This window comes from Eucyclogobius newberryi, unplaced genomic scaffold, assembly GCF_026437365.1.
Source record: "Eucyclogobius newberryi isolate DKJ021-1_F unplaced genomic scaffold, fEucNew1.0.hap1 SCAF_19, whole genome shotgun sequence".
NCBI classification, from domain to species: Eukaryota; Metazoa; Chordata; class Actinopteri; order Gobiiformes; family Gobiidae; genus Eucyclogobius; species Eucyclogobius newberryi.
Genome location: NW_027315823.1, coordinates 15405738 through 15422011, shown reverse-complemented (window position 1 = coordinate 15422011; position 16274 = coordinate 15405738). Strand labels below are relative to the sequence as shown.

Below are 16274 nucleotides of genomic sequence, written 5' to 3'. Positions count from 1 at the left end.
GTGTATGTTGGTTTTAAATGTGCATATACTTTGATATTGCCATGTATCCAAAAATAAATACATTTGCATTAAGGATAAAGCATTAATACACGTTTCTTATTCAAATACCATGACTACGAGGTGACATCATCATACTAAACCAGGACCAGGGCATTGGTTTCTCAGTGCAACTTTAGTGTTTAGTTAGTGGCTTTTGACATGGTGCTGCCCTCTGCTGACTTAAAAGGAGACTTGAATGTGTATATACAACACTAGGCTACAATATTTGAGCCACTTTTCAGAGTAGGGTTTGGGTGAGGTTTCAAAATACCCAACTCAAACATTTCTGATTTGGGGTTATTTTAAGTGGATTCAAACTCAACTTCAACTGCAATGACTGAAGCACCAATTGTAACTTATCAGAGCATTTTTGTTGTTACTTCAAACTTTTCGGGGCCTGATTGTCTCCCGGGGCCTGATTGTCTCCTAGGCCAAGTTAGATGTCATATTTCTAGAGAGTGTTTTTTAAGGTTTTCTTTGCAATAAGAACCCAAATTATATACACAAATAAAAATAATAATACTCGAAGCAATAGCATCTCTATGGAGGAAAGCAAGCGGCCTCCCCAGAAAAGTTACGAAGTCCATCTTTTGTAGTGTAAACATCCAAACATAATTTATTTGAATTTACCTCCTTTTATAATATCTTATTATGCTTCTGCTTTAAAATGATCATTGTAATTTGTCGTGGGGTGCTGTTGTAAAGAAGACTCTCAACTAGTCTTTAAAAAGGTGAATTAATAACAGCAGATCATTTGGTTAATATAAATAAAAACTTTTAAAGACAAATGTGGCCAAAACATTTATAATAAAACTAACAAAAAACAAACAAGCTGGCTGCTGATTCGCAATAAGCGGTAGACATCTCCAGGACATCTTGCATATCTCAAAAAAAAATAACACAGACATTAAAGGATTAAACTTTTAATGTCAATTTGATTATATGTGTGAGTTAATACAATGATCAGGGACATCACTGGTTCTTGCATGACAAGGTGGATTTTCTTTGGACAGTAAAAACACAGAGCTTTGGTTCAAATCCTTCCCTCTCATTTTCTTGAATGGCTGTGTTACATTTGAGTTGTGGTTTCTTAGACACTGAGCATTGTTTGGGCAGTGTTAAGCGTAGGGAGTTCTTGACCCAGTGAAGATGTGTTATAAATGTAACAAACACTGTTAAACGGAGCTGATCAAGAACTGATCAAACTATGATGAATGATGCTGTATTGCTTTAACAACCTGGAGTTCATCATGTCCACAGACTGGACCACTGGAAATAAATGTTTGCAGTATTCTTGGAATTACTTGATATATTCTTTGTACTTGCTACTGTAAAAACGTTATGCAAATACGTAGTGTAAAAAGTGTTGATCAAAATCTTCAGGATCTTAAACGTGGGGACAATGTTGTCCTCTTCACCTTAAAATTAGGCCTGTATACTTTTGAGAATATTTCACATACTAGTGCTTGCTGAGATAACTTGTTTGTAATAATTCAGTTCCCTATGTCAGCATGTAAACACAGACAAATATCACTGCTGGTCTACACAGTGTGACTGACAACAGTTCAGTTTGAATGCTCCTACATTTGTAAGAATATATATCATAAGATATCTTGCATTGTGCTGCACTGTAAATGTAATTTCTGTCATTATAATTCTATGCTATATTCATGCTATTAGAGTTAAATGCTGAATAATAATACTGATCATTTTTATATTTTTCTACAATGTCTAGTTACCACCTTAGTGGAGACAACTTACAACATGTAACATTTTAGCTTTAAAACATAATTTTCTCACCAATTGGATTGTGAGCTCAAATTGAATTGATTCAGTGCTTCTCCAGGAACATGAGAACTTCACAGTCGATTCAGGACAAGTCCCTTCAGGCTAAGGGGTTATAATATTGGGCTTAAGGTCAATTGGGTTTATGTAAATCTTTTATGAAAGAGTTTGCAGATACCATAATGCTAGCCACTGAAAATCAAGAAAAGATGGCTTGCTAGAGGTTACAATAATAAACAAATAAATAAATGACAGTTGGTCATAACTGTGCTGGTCTAGGAGAGCTGATCTATTCCGTCAGACGGTAAGCAGATTTCAGTAACTGGTATTTCTTTCTTTCACAGGTTTAAAATGTTTTTTTTAGTTTTTCTGGCATGCAAGACATTTTTGTCAGAAACTCTGTAGGCTTATGTCCAAATACTAAAATACGGTTATTTTAACAGAACAAGAAAAAAATGTCTATCTTTCAGGATTCAGAGATGCAGAGCAAAGTGGTTGTTGTTGTTGTTGTTGTTTTATGGCGGTTGGCATCCAATTGTTGCATTACCGCCAGACTTTATTCCTCAGAGTTTTCGTAGTCCTCAGACTGTCGTAGTCCGTAAAAGTGGTTTAATGAAGGACTGGGATGCAGTAAATAAAAGTGGCCTTCAAAGTGGCCTTTAAAGTGGCCTTCAAAGTGGCGCATAATTGTCCTTAGAGGGATTAAATCCAGAATGTGTTTCCTACATTGAATTGGAGTCCTTCACTTGTTCAGTGTCCTGGTCTCATCCTCCAGTCGCTCCGTGTCCACTTGTCGTCCCTCAGAGGGTTCAGACTCAGAGTCGGACTCGGCCTCTGCAATGTAAGGCCGGACTGTGGCACAGCGCAGCTTGGACGGGGAGATGGGTAAGCCGCTGAAAGAATGCTCCAGATCCTCGTGATCCACAGAGGGAATAGACGCCGATGATTCGCTGTCAGGTTTCTGCTCATCACCGCTGGCTCCGCCTCTCTCGCTGCGGTCACGGTGTGTTCGAGAACCTGTGTTTGCAGGAGGCGGAGGAAGCCTCACCAGCGAGTCGCTCACTGGGCTTGGGGTGTTACCATGACTGCGTGGCCAAGGAGGTGGAGCATGTTGAAGATGGCTGCTGATTGGCTGCCAAGATGTAGAGGGTGGACAAGAGGGTGCCGGGCAGCTGCGGTGAGCTGTGGAGCTGCTGGAACGGACCATTTTTGAAACATATCGCGAAGAAGATACATTTTCACCTGGAACGACTCTGAAAGACAACACAAACTTGATCAGACTATTAAGAGTCAGTATCAAAGAATAATAATCTCTGCCTGCAGTTGTCCAGAGTGGCCACTCAATGAATCAAGGTGTTAAAAGAACCTTAGGGTACTTACTGGAGAATCTTTGGCACCGATTGGCTCTTCTCCAAATGGCCCACAGGGCTTTGGTACGGAGGCGCTGGGTCTGGTTCTTTAGGTCTGAAGTAGGCGTCTGTCTCAGACTGAGGAATCCCCATTCTCTGGATATAGATATTCACCAGAAAGTCTAGCTTTCGTTCCATTGACATAACCTGGACCAAGCAGTAAAAGTTAACTGTTGTCATAGAAACATGTGTAAAAGTTTACTTAACCAAGTTTAATGTTGGTATCACCTGCTTTTCCACCTTGCCCAGCCGTCCCATCATGCTAGGGTCATCTGGCATCTCTTCATTTGGTTTGGGTCGATCCTTGTCAGTGATGGGTGTTCCCCGGCCCACTATTTGGTCCACTCTGAATGTCGTATATCACATGTACGTGAATGTAAAATCATGCAAAACATGTTCATGCTTTGAACTTAAATGTTTACCTGGACTGGAGATTCTTGATGCGAGCCAGCATGTCCAAGTGTCCAGCAGAATACTGCTCAATCACATCCATCACATCATATGGCCGTAGACTCTCTTTAAATTTTCTCTTGGAAACCAAGAAGCGCATAATGCTGTGGATACAGATGCATTTTGGGTTAGGGTTAGCCTAACCCAAACCCTGTACTCTGACACAATCTAGATCCTGACACCATTCTTTTTCAGCTCATAGTGCACACGTACAGAGGATTCCTCATGGATGGTTTTGAAATATTTATCAACTGTCTTAAACCGTAATTGATAATGATCCACTTCATCCATAAGATCTGCTACATCAGTTATATATAATACAGTTTATGAGTTCTGAAATAAACCATTTTTTTTAATCCATTGTAAAACACATAACAAGCTGGAGAAATGAAATGGATGAATGACAGACCTGCAGAAGAATTGTTTATGACTTATGATTAATTGTGTGAATTTACAAAATAAATAAAAATTGCCAACTAAAAGTATAATACACTTCAGTGTCAGGTCCCAGCCGACTTAAAAACACTTTGGGGTCTGAAACTGAACTGCTGTGAAACCAAACAAGCAACAAAATGTCTTACCAACAACTGAAAGTAGTGAAACAACAGAAAATGGATGCCCCTGCACACGCTGACCTGTGACCTCTGACCTGGGTGAGCATAAATAAAGTGATTTAAATGAGCAGAAAAGGGCAAGCAAAGCTGAATATGACAAAAGTGGATCTGTAATTTAAGTACAGGGTGAAGAAATGTGGAGGAAAAAAACTGTCTATAATGTTTTAACAATGATTATTGTGAAGTCAAAAACACAATGAGAAGTTAGCATGATAAATCATGGTATATAATGTGCTGAGTGCTGTGAGAACTGTACCAAATGGCTCTGATGGTGGCCTTTAACCCTGGAGTCAGGTCTTGAGGGACAAACTCACAGTGGCAGCTTTTATTATCATCCGCCAAGTCCTCCCCAGGCAGACTGGCCTCTGCCAACAACACACAACGTAGTATTACAGACATACGTCCTGCTGGTCGACATGGATACATGTACTATAATGTACTGTACATTATGTCGATGATGGCATGGAACTATACAACAATGTAAAATGTGTTAATTATCAAATGGATTAGCCCTTCTACCACTAGGTTCAGTAAAAGTCAACGATTCATTTCGTTCGGATGGATAGTTTCTTTTGTTGAAAAGTTTCAAGCTGTGAGACTGTGACATTGTGACCTGGGTAACATTAGAAATACATTCAGACAAACAAATAAAAAAAAGAACAAAAAAGAGGGATGTCTTTACATTGACAAAGTTTGCCAATGTAAAAGATTAACAAGAAACTTTGAGACTATTTGTCCTCCTCCTGGCCCAGTCTCAGAAGTGTATTGTTGATGTGTGTGGTCTAACCTGGCGAGCTCTTCTGTCTGAACTCTTCATCCTGCATCTCTATGAGCACTATGGGAAGCAGAGGAGGACAAAAAGGGACTGTCAGGACTTCTGCAGCTTGTGCTCTGAAAAACTAATCTCACCTAGTTATCCAAGTTTGAGCGATTATCAGGTTTGGCATAACAATTATCCACATCTTTATCCTTTTCCGAGCTCATATATGAAAATAAAACCTCTTATCGCAACTGAAAAAGATTAATTTGTGGCACAAAACTCAAGCAACAGATACTAAAACAAGACATGTCTTTGACGCAGAGACACATCCAAACATAGCAAAAGCACCAATACAACAGGGACCTATATTAGAAGTATAGTAGAAACAACAGAAAAAACGGATCTGTTTTTTCTTGAATTCTTCACCTATTGAATTTATCTTCCAAATATGTTCTGATCATTTGAGTTTTGAGAGGACACTGTTAGTTTGTAAGCCTACGTCTATGACGGGGATGAATAGTTGGACAACATGACCAGACTGCTGACAAGACAATAAAAATATACACAAAACACACAATCACTGAAAACATTACACAGAACACATAACACTGTGGTCTGACTTCTACATTATACATAGCTCCTCTTGTTAAACATCACAGATTTGCATGTTTAGTGCAAAGAGTACAAAAGGAACTGTGATTGACTGGCATAAGCCCCTCCCACCTTCTGAGTTCTGCCTGGATGCCGCCCCGCGGATCTTGAAGGCCTGCCGGGTCCGGCTGCGCTCCCCAAAGCTCCAGCTCTTAGGAACTTTACTAGGACTGTCATCTAGGTTGGGATCCAGAACGGGACAGACCGCATGGCCATCAGGACCGGGGCCCACTGTGGGCAGGACTGAATGAAAGAAATCATCTTTATTGTCTGACCTCCCTGAGACTTCCCATTCAACCAGAGGCATCCACAAACCAAACCTGGTTACAGTCTTCAAGTCCAAACTCAAGGCCACAAACATGAGCCTTTTGGTTTAAGTAGCAGCCCTGTACAACATTTTGACAACTGAAATGTTTTGTTAAATATAATAAGAATAAGAATAAGAATAAGAATAAGAATAAGAATAATGCAAAGCATATTTTTGCTTTACATTATTTAAGTAAACAATAGAAGGATTTTCAAATGCAGCAAGGAGTAGGGTAAAACAAAGGTCTTTGTTTGCTCTGAGTTGTACGAATGTCAAACAGACAACATGTATATAATATGTGTTATGTGTGTAGTCAGATGTGTATCTCACCAGTGCTGGTTGTTGTTTTTTCTCTCACTTACCATGTTGAGGAGAGCCTTTCCCTTTGGTCCCGGAGCTTCGGGGAGAGGAGAAGACTCTCTCCTTTAAACTCACTTTCTGACTGCAGATTAAAAAAAAACAGCTCTCTGATTAGAATCCTGCTCACACACTCAGCCTGTAATGTTTTTTTCTCCCTAAATGTACACTTTTCAGTAGTCACCACCTCACAATTTAACAATAAAAACAAAAGATTTTATTTGACCTAGGAGACGGCTCGGGCTGGACGTCCTTCCTAGAAAGCAGAGACAGATGGGAATTGCTCTTTATTGAATAAGCAACAAAGACCTACACTACTGGACATTAAGTGGTCATTGATTTGTGTTTCCGGTCTGCAGTGCTTTCCTAAAATCCCTTCTCGCGCACCAGATGTAATTAAGTGGGTTTAGGTACTCTCTCAAGAGAGACGTGCGGACCTATAGAACTGGATGCAACAAAAGCTCACATTAAATATTTATGATAACATCCAGTTATTTTAGTACTTAGGTCAATGCTGACTAGGACAATGATTGAAAAATGTATATATTTACATCGTTCTAAATGTCTAATTTTGAAAGAGGGTTTAAATGATAGATGGGTTTAAATGTCTTTGTAGATCGTGATTAGTGGATCCAAGAGAACAACCAGACAAAACATTGTCTAGTAATTATATATAACCTATGCAATTCTTTGCATGTAGGCCACAGACGTGTACAAACTAACTTGCTGGCTCAAACCTGAAAGAAAGGCCTGACTTGTTCTTTAGGTTTCTCAGTAGATCCAGCTGGTTCAAGGGAGGAATCAACCTGGAAATACACAAACATTAAGAATATAGAAATATGGAAAAAGCTATTTTCTAAATCAGCTAGTTTCTCTATTTGTTTTTTGAGAGTGCTTGTGTGAATAAATGAATGTTACCTGTACATCGGGACAGTGGTTCTTTCATAGTAGTCCCAAGTGGAGTTGAGATCAGTCCGGGTCAAGTTGGTGGCGTAAACCCTCCATGCTGCCTGCAAATCAGACCAAGACTCATAGTACAAACTGCATACTATGGGGATTGTGTCCAAAAAAGAACCCATAAGGATGTCAAAGAAAAAGAAAGAATGAAACAAACAAACAAACAAACAAACAAAGAGGTCTCTGAGATCTTCCGCTGCAGGTCACATTTCAGTGAGTAAATAGGAGAAACGTGTTTGTAGTTGTCTGTACCTGTACTAGTCCAGCAGCCGGGTTTCTTCGTTTCTCAAAGTGCTTCTGTCGATGCTGCTCCTGGACTTTCAGGGCAAACCCAGAGCCTAGAATGCCCTAGAAACAGGCTTTCTGTTAGTCATTTAATTTTAGGCACAAAATACAGAGCAAAAAAACATTAAACACAGTGATCAAAAATATAAATGCAACGGTTTTGTTTATGCTCCCATTTTTCCTGATCTGAACTCAAAGATATGAAACTTTTCTATGAATATTGCACAGGTACAAATAATAGGCAACTCTGAAATGTTCGCTTTTGCTGTATTGGGAGGAGTATGCTCATGATTGTAGCATGAATATCCTGCAACTTTGGTGGCCACATCAGATACTGGTTGGTTTTCTCGGCAAGTTAAACCAATATTCATGCCGTCTCATCAGCATCTTGATATGCCACAACTGTGAGGTGGGATGGATTATTAATAATAATTGCGTTGACAAATTTGTGGAAAATATGATAGAAAATGTGTCAAATCTTTGAGGATTTGTTCAGCTCATGAAAAATGGGAGAAAGGTTTTTGTTCAGTGAAGTTGTACACACATGTACTGTGGACAGTGAACTTACAGCGGGCAGGGCAAAGAAAGACACTCCTATCAAAGTGAATGTGGCAGCCAGCAGACGGCCGTTCCATGTGATAGGAAACTTGTCACCATAGCCGATAGTTGTCAGGGTGATCTGAACAGTAATGCATTTAATTTACTTCAATTGAGTTTCTGGGTAATTACTTGGTAGGCAGCTGCTAAACAGTGGTACTGACCAGTCCCCACCAAAGAGCATCAGCATATGTCTCAAACTGCTCGTTGTCCTCTTTCTCAGCCAGATAAACCAGGAAACTAGCCAGGATCAGACACAAGAACCCGATGTACCACGCAGTGATCAGCTCCTGCACACACCAGCATAGTACAACAAAGCTTTTATACGGTGCACTGTAAGATACTATGTTTCATGTAAATCAAAAATTATCAGGTTCATTTTAGTTTTTTCCCATCCAATTCATTTGCTGCTGCCAGATAACAGGTTTGACCTTATACAGTCGTCACCAGCCTAATACACTGTTTGTGCTGTAGAAGGCATGGCTTACATACATATATCAGACATATCTGTATGTCCTTGGACATGTTTTGATCCAGTGGCATCCGCTTGGTGGATGAACACTATACCACTGGAGCCTGCAACACAACACTCACACAAATATATATTTTATATGACCAAGACCCAAGGTTTTATGTATGTCTCTTATGTATGTGATCTGTTTCCTGTCAGTGAATGTCACCTAATCTGTTATTGATCACAATTATTGACCTTTTTTCACCTCTCAGAAGCAGCATCTATAAATACACCTCAGCACTGGTTATCTTTTCTCACACTGACAGTGCACTCACTGATCTCCAAAGTGTTCACCCACAAATTATATCATGACTGGGACAAACAAAATTAAAAAGGATCAGTTCTGTAGTAGTATTGCCATAGCAACCATTTGTAGAGTAATTCAATATTTGTACATTAGTAGATAATAAGTCTCAAAGCACTATCCCCACATCCTACATCTTTTTGCTTCAAACAGATTTGACACATTTCATTTAATCTAAATACATTGCTTGTTGGTCTGTTTAGTGCAACCGCACAACATTTATTTAGCATATAAATAATTTGCTTCCATTAAAAAAAAGTGTTTTTGCTTAAGTTTGCAAGATTGTAATTACCAAAGATTTGAGCAATAAGATGTTGAAATGGATGCAACTATAAATTCATGAATGCCTTATTTGAGGTTTTCTGCAGTCAGCTAAACTCAACAACAGTTAGCTGACCTTGCTGTGAGCATAGACCACAGAGCCCAGAAGTTTCCAGGTGCCTCCACGCCGGTCCATTCTGATCATCCTCAGGATCTGGAGAAAGCGAAGCGAGCGGATAGCTGATGTGGCAAAGACATTCCCCTGTGTCCCCGCTGCCAGCACCGACACGGAAGCAATCACGACCATGATGTCTGGAAGAATGGACTAATGTTTGAAATTCAATGCCCTCCGTATGAAGCACAGTATCATCATTTCATTCTTTGCTTCTGACTAAATACCTACCACCACTGCACCTAACGCTGCATAACCGTGGTGCTGGTCTTTAAATAATATTGATATTTTCAATATTCACCAATGACACAGAAGGGTTTCCTGGCAAACTTGAGACGGCCTCTCCAGCCTCTGTACCGACAGCAGCATCCGGCGGCCCAGATCCTCACTATGTACTCCACTCCAAACACTACTATGGTCACCACTTCCTGTCAGAAGACATGCAAAGAAAATCTCTAGATGACCTGATCCTGTCAGCCTACACTTCTTCACAGGTTTGTTATTTATAAAATGCACATGTATCAGTCAAGCTCAATTGTACAACAAGCATAAGAACAGCAATCTAAAAATGCCAACATGATCTGCAAACTGATGTTGGAACCAGGACAGACAGATTGATCTACTCATAGCTTCATTGCTGATAGATAAATAAGTATATATAGAAAACGTACCAGGGTGTATAAAGCATCCTCTGAGCTCTTCTCATATTCTTTGATGGTGGAGAAAACTGACAGAACAAGACAGGAAAAGACCAACACAAATCTGCCAAAAACAAAGTACAAAGTAATAATAATAGCAATAACAATGCATTAGATGTATACAGCACCTTTCAAACAGTGCATTAATCATTCCATACTCGGGTTGTGTATTTTAGTCACAGCTGCCCTGGGGTAGACTGATGGAAGCGAGGCTGTCACTCTGCTCCATTTGCCCCTACAGCCACCACCAACCATTTACTCACACACCGCAGGACACAACAACCAGCCGCTGTGGCACTCGGTGTAATAATAGGTTATTTTACTTATGCATCAGTATTACTAAGTCAAAGTCAGAACTTTTCAAAGTGGAGACGTAATTAAAGATGGGTTGTCATGCCTGCTGTTGAGTGGCTGCAGCAGAATGTGACCCGACATCGCTGCTATCGCTCTCTCACAAACTCATCTGTGAGAGGCCAACACTGCAGCAACAAATATTAACGTCATACAAGAGCATTTAAACTAATAACTTTATCCTAGTCCAGATTTAAGCCTAGTCCAGATGACTACACTTGAATCTTTCTCTATGATGGAACACTCCTGGACGAATGAGGGATTACACCGACTCAATCCTAGCACTTAATTTTATCTTTTTTTTTTTTTAAATCCAGAACCAAATACGTTGATTCATACTTCCCACATTGGTCTGTCTGGGGAAAGATGTTTCAATTGGACTTTCTTGATTGACCTTTAAATGTTCTTACACATATGCGTGATAGATGAAGGCCCATCCTCGAGGCCGTTCTAAAACGTTGTAGAGAAAGTTCTGCAGACGCCTGTAGATGGCATTACGTTTCACTGGCCTCTTCCCTCCAGACACACTGGTGCGCTGTCGCCGGGGGCCCTCCTCCACACCTGAACACACAAAAGCCAAACTGTAGCCTACTGCTTGATCAGTTTCCAGCCACTAGGAAGTTACTGCAATAACTTAAATGATATATTGCTGTGTTTTTGCTGTTTTCAACTAATGCATCTTTGAGTTTGATGAAAAGTGCTATTTGAAAGCTGTGTAGTTTTATTTATATGACATGGACACTATTTTTCCTGTGTTTTCCTTGTGTAGAAATAGGAGAGGTTTACTGAGAAATGTTTTTGTAGCTGTGTGATTTCACACATCACAATTTCAACATGGAAAAGAGCAATCTGACCATGGATTATTTAACCAATTAAGTCCCACAGAGACGTAGCATCTCTTTTTCAGGGGAGGAGCCTATTCTATATGTTTTTAGTGGGAGGGGACTCAGGGGAAGAGCTTGATCTACGAAGCTAAAGCAGAACAACTACAGGACAAACAGGAGCTCTTTGAGGCAAGTGTCTGCTAAAGGTAAGACTGCGTTTTACTTGTGTTCACTGTGAGTGAATGTTTAAGTGAAGGTTCAGGAATCATGTGGTCAAAGACCAGGCCCATTTTTGCACATACCAGCACTGCAAATAATATCAACATAATTCAGATTAATTATGTTACAGCTGTCTACTTTACCTAGCTGATTGGGGATGAAACAAAAAACTCCTATTGTATTTACAGCCTTTAAAATTCACCAGCAAACTGCAAACAATGTCTGCGCAACAGAGGTGGGTAGACTATCCAACAATGTACATCAATAAGAGTAACTTTACTTCAAAATAATATTAAAAGTACAAAGTAGAGGTCCAGGGAATTACTCAAATTAAAATAAAACATATTTGGAGAATATATTACTCAAGTAAGAGCAACTGTCAGGACATAACAAAACAATAATAAACTAAACTTAAAACTAACGTTTATATCATATCTGAAGGAGCAGTGCAAGAAATACAAATATTATTTGAATTATTCAAAATATTTACAATTGCCAACATGAAGTCTGCAGACTTACTCACGGTGGGAAGAGAAAGGAAAACATTTGAAAAACAAACCAACAAGAGATTGTTACTTCAAAATATTTCTCAAGTAGGAATTAAAGTGTTGTGACAGAAAGTTACTCAAGAGATAATGCATGTTGAAAAACTTACTCAAGTAAATGTAATTGAGTAAATGTAACTGAGTGCTGCCCACCTCTGCTGTTCTGTCTCCCAAGTGAATGGGCAATGAGCTGCTTAAATAGTACATTAAAATACTCCAGAAACCAGTAAATAACTTTCCACCCTTTCTTTTTGGTCTATGGGCTTCTTACTGATGCCATTAAAACTGCAGAATATTGCAGTTCTATTCCAAACTAATTCAATATTGATCATAAAGCTATAATTACGATACAATCAGACCTACAAGTTACAAAGATGTTTACACTGAACCTTTTAGTGATGATTATCCCCACATAAGCCTGGCGTCAGTCACGCACCTGCGATGAGGAGGGCCCCGTCCCGGCTCGTCTCCGCCACGGCCCCCTCCAGGCCCACGAACCCCACTTTGAGCTTCTTCTGGTCGCTCTGTGATGCGGGAAACACGCCGCCGTTTCGCGACTTTTGGACCATCGTTAGAAATATAACGGGGACGAGAAAGGAAAGGAGAGAGCGGGACGGAGGATAGAAACGAGCGGAAACGGACGGAAAAGCACGAAGCGAACCGAACACGTCTTTAGATGGCACATAGAGAAAAGGCTACAAGACGCTGGAAATGACTAGGAAATATTGCAAATGGAACAAATGGGAACAGATGAGTTGTCAAAAATAGCCCACGAACAAACAAACACGTGAAAGCTGCGGCTGGACAGGTGACCAGAAGGGAGACAACAATAAAACGAAGGAAAACCCCGCTGCAAGTCAAAAATCAAACTAGAGACAAATGCAGATCCGCACATCGCTCCAAACGCCGTAAACAGAGTGAGGAGGGGTGGGAATGAGAGGGATGGAAGAAGAAAATAACAGCTTACAGTAAAAAAAAACAAAAAAATACGAACCGAGCTGAGCGCTTGCAATGTGCCGCAGAGGTGCGCGCTACCGCCGGGCGCGCGCGCGCCAGGGACCGGGGGAAGAAGAGGAGGAGGAAGAGAAGAGATGAGAGAGGAAGAGGAAAGATGCAGCACAAGGCAAAGGTCTGTTTACATGGGCCCCGTGGATGTATTATGATCTGCCTCATGGATCTGCCCCTATGTCTGATATCAAACACGAACCGGAAGCCCAGCCCGTCAGCTGACTGACAGGACCGAGGAGAGAGAAAGACAGTTGTCAGGGAGACCGGGAATGGAGGTTACTATGACAACCATATTAAGTTTTGTAAGTAAGTATTTTTTTTCCCAAAAACGCCTGAAAAAGGACCCCCGTTTCAAACTGAAGCTGGTCCTGAATCCTAATGCCTAATGCCTTTGTGAAGCCGAGACTGTAGTTTTGGCTGTTTTACTCTAATTATAAGAAAAAAACAATTCAGATGTTAATTCCCGACAAGATTTTCTTTGTTAAATATATGAATGAGTAAAGCTGGTTTCTGGAGGGATCGCCTGAGTGACAGTGGGTTTAGCATTTAATGGGTTTTGACAATTCTCTTTTAAAAGCTGAAGGGAAATTCACCAAAATTAGTTTTAGGGACTTGTAATAAATCAAAAATGTCCTGGCAGAATCCATATAAAAGTCCGATTCATTTTTCTTTCTTTTTTTTAGGGTCATTTTCACTTTTGGGATTGGAGTACAAACTTACCCTGATTCTTCACAGAATGATTGATTTGACTGGAAATAACAGGGTTACAGTTTTATTATTTATTATTATTATTTTAAAATAAGGTTTCTATTAAACGTCAAAAGCAGCCATCTCTTTAATGCAGGTGCTCTGCAGTATCCTGCATGTCCTTAAGATGGGGCAATTTCACAACAGAAACCTAACCTATAGTTTCACTTTGGTCCTGTTCCCGTTTAGTCCATGGCCGACTGCTTTCTGAAACTGCATGTCTGCTGTGTGTTAACTGACATGGCCTAGCCCTGGTCTTCAATAGGCTGGCCTATTGTTACTTATTATTATAAAACTCTAGACTTACTTTCCCTTCTCCATTTCCTTCAAACTATCTCACTCTCTCCAAACATGCTTTGACCTTTGCTCCTCAAGTACGAGATAAAAATGTATATTTTGCGATAATTATCTCGTAATTACACGATATATATATATATATATGTATATATATATATTTCTTTCTTTCTTTCTTTCTTTTTTAATGAATAATTGGTGAAAGAGCTTAGTAAAATTATGAAAATATTAGGTAGTTCACCTCTGAATTGTTTTATTCATATAAGAAAGCGTAAAGCGTAGGCTAAAGGTTTTGTGGTTGAGTAGCCTGATAATGCAGACTTTTTTGGGTAGTGAGGCCTCCATTGCAGTTTCATATTCATACTATAGCTTTATGGTTTGTGTTAGTTTTATTCACTCTGAACTATATATTAATTTATTTTACAGATATCCATATATTGCACATACCAATGAAAAAGCCTGGAAATTACATCCAGTGTCAGACCTGTTGAGAAAGTCACTCATCTGTGAAAGCCGAGGTAATTTGATACAAAAAGACCGAATGAACAAGTTCATAAAGCTAATGAATTAGTCCAGTAGTACTGGACTATTGTGTCAGTGCATATTACGAGATTATAAAACATGAACAATGAGAATAAAGATGCTAACTTGAGCTGTTTAGGAAAATGTTTAACTGGAGGCTTACAGTTTGGTGGTGTCATCACACTATATTTTACACTCCCAACTAAATATAACCGCAAAACACATTAATGATCCACTTTTTCCTCATATTTTTGCTACTCTTACATGGCTATTGCAACAATGCACTTTTCCGATTGTTGTGTAATCTTGTCTTCTAAGATTCTAAGATCATCAAAAAATGCCCATAATACAACAAAGTGAGAGGATCGTGCTGAGTGACCATTCTCAGTTTGTGAACTGCACAGGCTTTATGTCTCTTTTAGACTGTGACTTGTGCCATAATTGTCAGTGTAGTGTTGGGGGGGCTGAGTCTGGAAAAGGACTACTGAAGAATTGTGTACAACTGGAACATTAGTAATTCCTCAGTGTACTTGTCATTACGTGTCTGAGCTCTGAACGTTTCTTCCACCACCGATCCTTCTGTTTTGAACTGAAAAATGTCTAACTCTATATTTATTGGTCCCTTTGGTGAACCAGTGACATTCATGTAATGATGACCAGTTAGGACTGTGGAGTTTCTAATTTTACGCAATCCTTTCCTGATTGTGTCGCTGATTAATTTTGATGTCATTTTCACCATCTTACGCCCACATATCCACTTGCTGAAGTCTACATTGGTCTGCTTCACACATTCTGGTGAGAAAGTAATGAAAAAGCCTGGAGCAGAAAGGTGAGACTGCACACCTCCACATGTGGGCAGCACGACAAGGAATGTCAAGATTATTCACATGGCACAGCAGCCAGGAGTCAGGCTGTGTACTGGGTACATTTTTGTTATGTATTAACTCGCCTAAGTATATGCATATATCCCTGAGGCTCCCATTGGCAAAGAAAGTAAACCAACAAGTTCTGCTGTTCTGTTTATAACATCCAATTATTTTTAAAAGCTCATGTTATTGCTGTGCATCAGAGGTGAATTGAGTTCAAAGATTAATTAAAATGAAGTACAGGCCAAGTGAGAAGTAAAATGTATTAAAATGTCAATTATGACATTCAAAAATGTAAGTATCAACTCTTTTCACCTGAACCATTTATAACTCCCACCCAAATAACCAGTTCAAATTGAATCAGAATCAGAAAAGGTTTTTTGCCAATGAACAGAATTCACAAACACAGGAACTTGCTTTGGTGATACGGTGCAACATAAAACAATGAACAATGATAAAACAACCCATATAGATCAAATATAAATCAAAAAGAAAAAACATACTATTGGATGAAAATAAAAAATAGGCTTACTATGTACAAAAAATGTACAGTTGAATTTACAGATGTAGTGCAGAAAGTGAACAGTGCAGTGAGGGATTAAATAATGGTTAAAGTGACAGTGTTTTAGAAGTGTCATGAGTCCAACGGCAGAGGGAAAGAAACTATTCTTGTGGCGGGATTTTCTGGTCCGGATGGACTGTAGCCTCCTGGCTGGGGGGAGTGGCCTCCTGCTGAGG

General features: G+C 39.6%; 1 protein-coding gene across 2 annotated transcripts; it reads right to left on the bottom strand.

Annotated features, from left to right (window-relative positions):
- Window positions 1-2188: 2188 nt before the first annotated feature.
- LOC140365438 (potassium voltage-gated channel subfamily KQT member 2-like) lies at window positions 2189-12788 on the bottom strand. 2 transcript variants are annotated; one of them, XM_072451861.1, is made up of 19 exons: window positions 12536-12788; window positions 10922-11072; window positions 10134-10224; window positions 9764-9890; window positions 9427-9602; window positions 8376-8501; window positions 8183-8293; window positions 7582-7677; window positions 7291-7382; window positions 7110-7178; window positions 6599-6628; window positions 6378-6457; window positions 5781-5951; window positions 5085-5132; window positions 4554-4662; window positions 3656-3787; window positions 3462-3579; window positions 3205-3380; window positions 2189-3077 (listed from the first exon to the last, which is right to left on the bottom strand). In XM_072451861.1, the coding sequence occupies exons 1-19, from the start codon at window positions 12666-12668 to the stop codon at window positions 2567-2569; spliced, it is 2547 nt and encodes an 848-aa protein (XP_072307962.1). In that variant the 5' UTR covers window positions 12669-12788; the 3' UTR covers window positions 2189-2566. The 2 variants fall into 2 exon arrangements, with proteins under 2 accessions (XP_072307962.1, XP_072307963.1); XM_072451862.1 differs by lacking the exon at window positions 5085-5132.
- Between the last annotated feature and the right edge of the window lie 3486 nt (window positions 12789-16274).